General features: G+C 43.5%; 1 protein-coding gene across 1 annotated transcript; it reads left to right on the forward strand.

Annotated features, from left to right (window-relative positions):
* The first annotated feature begins 20 nt into the window (after positions 1-20).
* LOC114039933 (GTPase IMAP family member 1-like) lies at positions 21-3,255 on the forward strand. Its single transcript, XM_027857862.1, has 3 exons — positions 21-124; positions 558-606; positions 1,583-3,255. Exons 2-3 carry the CDS (start codon positions 564-566, stop codon positions 2,497-2,499), a joined length of 960 nt encoding a protein of 319 aa, XP_027713663.1. The 5' UTR covers positions 21-124; positions 558-563; the 3' UTR covers positions 2,500-3,255.
* The last annotated feature ends 373 nt before the right edge of the window (positions 3,256-3,628 follow it).

Consider the following 3,628-nt stretch of genomic DNA (forward strand, 5'->3'; position numbering starts at 1 on the left):
ACCTCTAACAAACTCCTCTATTTTACAGGTAAGGAGACTCTGAGAGGTTAAGATACTTGCCTTGTATCACATAGCTAATAAGTGCCTGCTCTAGGATTTGAACCTCCATCTCCCATCTGATAAGGTAGTATGCATTAGTGGGTTAACCATACTGGGCATTTTGATTTTGAAAGATGATAATTCTCACCTAACAAAATGAATCAATTGTCATTGATGGAACAGAGGCACCCAGTGATGGAACAGAGGATCACAGAGCAAGAAGGATTCTGAGAGATTATCTAGCCCAAGTTACAGATGAGGAAACTGAGACTTAGGCGGAAAGATTGACCTGTTTAAGGTCCTGCAGGATTAGAGCCAAAGTCTCCTAACTACAATCTCAGTGTGCTTCCTATTATGCATAATGGCCTCAGTCCATGAAACATCCATAGTTGACTGCCAACCATACTTACAGTCTCTACCCTGCCCTTCCTCTGTCCAGATCCATAATGCCAATAGTAATGACTCACCCTAAATTTCCTCTATTTACTTAAACTTTATTGTTTCTGTGGCTGTTCCAGGTAAACATGAGAGAAAGAAAAGTGGCAAAAGATGAAGAAAACCCCTATGGTAAGGAATATTTTTGAAAGGGCACCGATGCCCACTTTCTGCTAGAATTTTAGGTGGCAGAAAACTTCTAGGCTTGGTACTATGCTCCCCCCTCCTAGCTCAAGATGTCAAGGCTAACAGGAAATACCTACTGCTTTGTAGAGGAAGAGTTGCTCTGGTCAGCGTGTTCTCTGCTAGCTCAGATGTTTGAGAGATATTCAAGGTTAGTAACATGACCACCATCTAAACTAGTACTAGCAGTAAGTAGCAAGGTTTAGCCTTTTAGGGTTTGCAAAACACTTTACCCGCATTATCTTATTTGATCCTTGTGACAATCTTGTAATATAGGTATTATTGTTACCTCCCCTTTTACAAGTAAGGAACTTGATGCTGAGATTCTTTAAAGGAATTGCCCAGGTCATAGACATAGTCAGTCCCTGAGGAAAGATTCAAACTCAGGTCTTCCTGACTCCACAGAGAGCACATTGTGTCACTCAGCTGCCTCTGTCATGTATTACCACTTTTTGTGGACTAACAGTAAAGCCGTATTTAATGGAAATTTACAACGAAGCTAATGATCAGGGTATGTACCTATGGACTCAAAGAAAGTAAGAGCTGGAGGAGACCCCAGAGATAACTTAGGACAGGTAAATTCACTTGACAGATAAGGACACCAAAGCTCAGAGAGGAGGAGAGATTCCTTATTGGAGGCTATACATGGTATTAGTGGCAGAACTAGGTCTAGAGCCCAGGACGCAGCATGGAGCCTTGTTGAAGGGGGCAAGCCTGAGTGGCCAGGGCAATTCTGGGTCTCTGGCTGAGGGCACTGAGAAGGAGGCAGAGCAGTCAGTTCTGAGGGCTAGTTCTCACAATGCGTATTCTTTTGTTAATTTTTTCTTTCTTCCTTTTTGTTAAATGGGAAAACTAAGCCCCAGTGAGTACCCGGATCATCCTGAAAAGGTTGATTTGATTTGTGAATAATATTTGCTCCCTACAGATTCAGGAGAGGAGAGACAGCTCCTACAACAGACCAAGCTGAGGCTAATCCTAGTGGGGAAAACAGGAACCGGGAGAAGTGCAACAGGGAACAGCATCCTCGGGGAGAATGTATTTGTGTCCCAGCTTTCGGGGGCGCCAGTGACGAAGATCTGCAGCAAAGGGAGCCGGAGGTGGGGTGGAGAGGAAATTGAGATCATTGACACTCCTGATATCTTTAGCCTAGAAGTGTCTACTGAAGGTCTAATTTCTCAAGAAGTCTTTCGATGTTATCTCCTCTCCTCTCCGGGGCCCCACGCGCTGATCATGGTGATCCAGCTAGGTCGCCACACTGAAGAGGACCAGGAAGCCATGAAGAAAGTGAAGGAGATCTTTGGGAATAATGTTGTGAAGCACACAGTCATCCTTTTTACCCGCAAGGAAGATCTTGGAGGGGGGTCCATAAAGGATTACGTCAAGTTTACAGATAACCAGGCCCTGAAAGATCTGGTTACACAATGTGGGGACCGGGTCTGTGCCTTCAGCAACCGGGCCACAGGGAGGGAGCAGGAAGAGCAAGTGAAGGAGCTGATGGATATAGTGGAGAGCCTGGTACAGAAGAATAGGGGTGAGCATTACACCAATGAGGTGTACAGCCTAGTGGAAGAGCTCCAATGGGCCAATGCAGAGGAGAAGTTCAGAAAAATTGGGGAGAAGGTGGCTAAGTTTAAGGAAAAGAATAAGAGGTCCCCGGAGTTAGGGGCAAAGTTCTTCCTGAGGTTCAGAGGTTTGTGTAAATCAAGAATCAAGAAAATCTCAAGCATTGCCATCTTTGGCATCTTCATCCTGTGGCTAGTGACCCCCAGCAGGCTTTATAATGCCTGGTTGGGCATCAGGAGTCTTTTTAGTGGCTGGTTGGGCATCACTAGTTATGAATAGCTGCTGGTTTCTACCATCTTTATTAGTCATCAGGGGAAATTTGTCAAGAACAATGCCTTCAGAATTTCATCACTTCTTGGCTATCTATTACCCTTTTGTAAACCTATCTACAGCATAGCCTGAAAAGTCTAGCTTATGTCTCTTCTCCTTCAAGAAACCTTGCCAGCCAATGCCAGCTCTCATGGTGAAGGAAGCTTAGAGCATTTAAAATAGCAGTGGATTTGTAGTCAGATGACCTAGGTTCAAAATCTAGTTCTGCCTCTTACGGTTTATCTAAATTTGGATACAACCATTTAATTTCTATTGTTCTCAGTTTCCTCATCTATCTAATGGGGGTGGGCAGGCTGGAGGATTTTTAAGGTCCCTCCTAGCTCTAAATCTATGAAATCTCTTCCCTGACTTCCTTTCATACATGGATCTAGCTTCTGGAGCTTGCTTCATACCTCCTGGTTCCATAGCTCTTTGAGGTTCAAAATCCTCCATTAGTCTCTGCAAGTGCTGCCTTTACCTACAGCTACAATTGCTCACATTCATACAGTATGCCAAGGTTTCCTCACAACTCTGTGAGACAGGGAGTGTAAGTATATAATCCATATTTTTTTAGATGAGGAAAAGACTTAGAGAAGTCAACCTGCTCCCAGTAACACAGATGCAAACGCTGGAGCTAGATCTTCCAACTTCAGATGTGGAGTGTTCTTTCTGTTTCCCTAAGCTGCTTCTCTTCTATTTTCTTTTCTTTTCTTTTTTTTTTTTCAAGGCAATTGGAGTGAAGTGACTTGCCCAGGGTCACACAGGTAGTAAGTGTCAAATGTTTGGTCTGAGGCCAGATTTGGACTCAGGTCCTCCTGACTCCAGGGCAGGTGCTCTATCCACTGTGCCACGTAGCTGTCCCATTCTCTTCTATTTTCCCACAGGCCTCAGGGCAGGTTAAGCATGTAGGAGATAGGCAATAAACACTGGTTGGATTGAAAAGAAAACTATCATTTCTATCAAGGAATATACTATGCAATTTAAAGTCTCTTTGATGATTATTATTAAAAAAATTGATGATTGTGGGCATAAATCCAATGTATTTTATATTCACTGAGAGTGATTTACTGCATCTAGCTTTGTAAACTCTGAGGATTCT

The sequence above is a fragment of the Vombatus ursinus genome, unplaced genomic scaffold (assembly GCF_900497805.2).
Source record: "Vombatus ursinus unplaced genomic scaffold, bare-nosed wombat genome assembly UNPS02012508.1, whole genome shotgun sequence".
NCBI classification, from domain to species: Eukaryota; Metazoa; Chordata; class Mammalia; order Diprotodontia; family Vombatidae; genus Vombatus; species Vombatus ursinus.

Coding starts and splice junctions, on each gene's coding strand:
- LOC114039933 (XM_027857862.1), top strand. CDS start 564: ATGAGAGAAAGAAAAGTGGCAAAAGATGAAGAAAACCCCTATG. Junction 607..1,582: donor AGATGAAGAAAACCCCTATG/GTAAGGAATATT, acceptor TGCTCCCTACAG/ATTCAGGAGAGGAGAGACAG.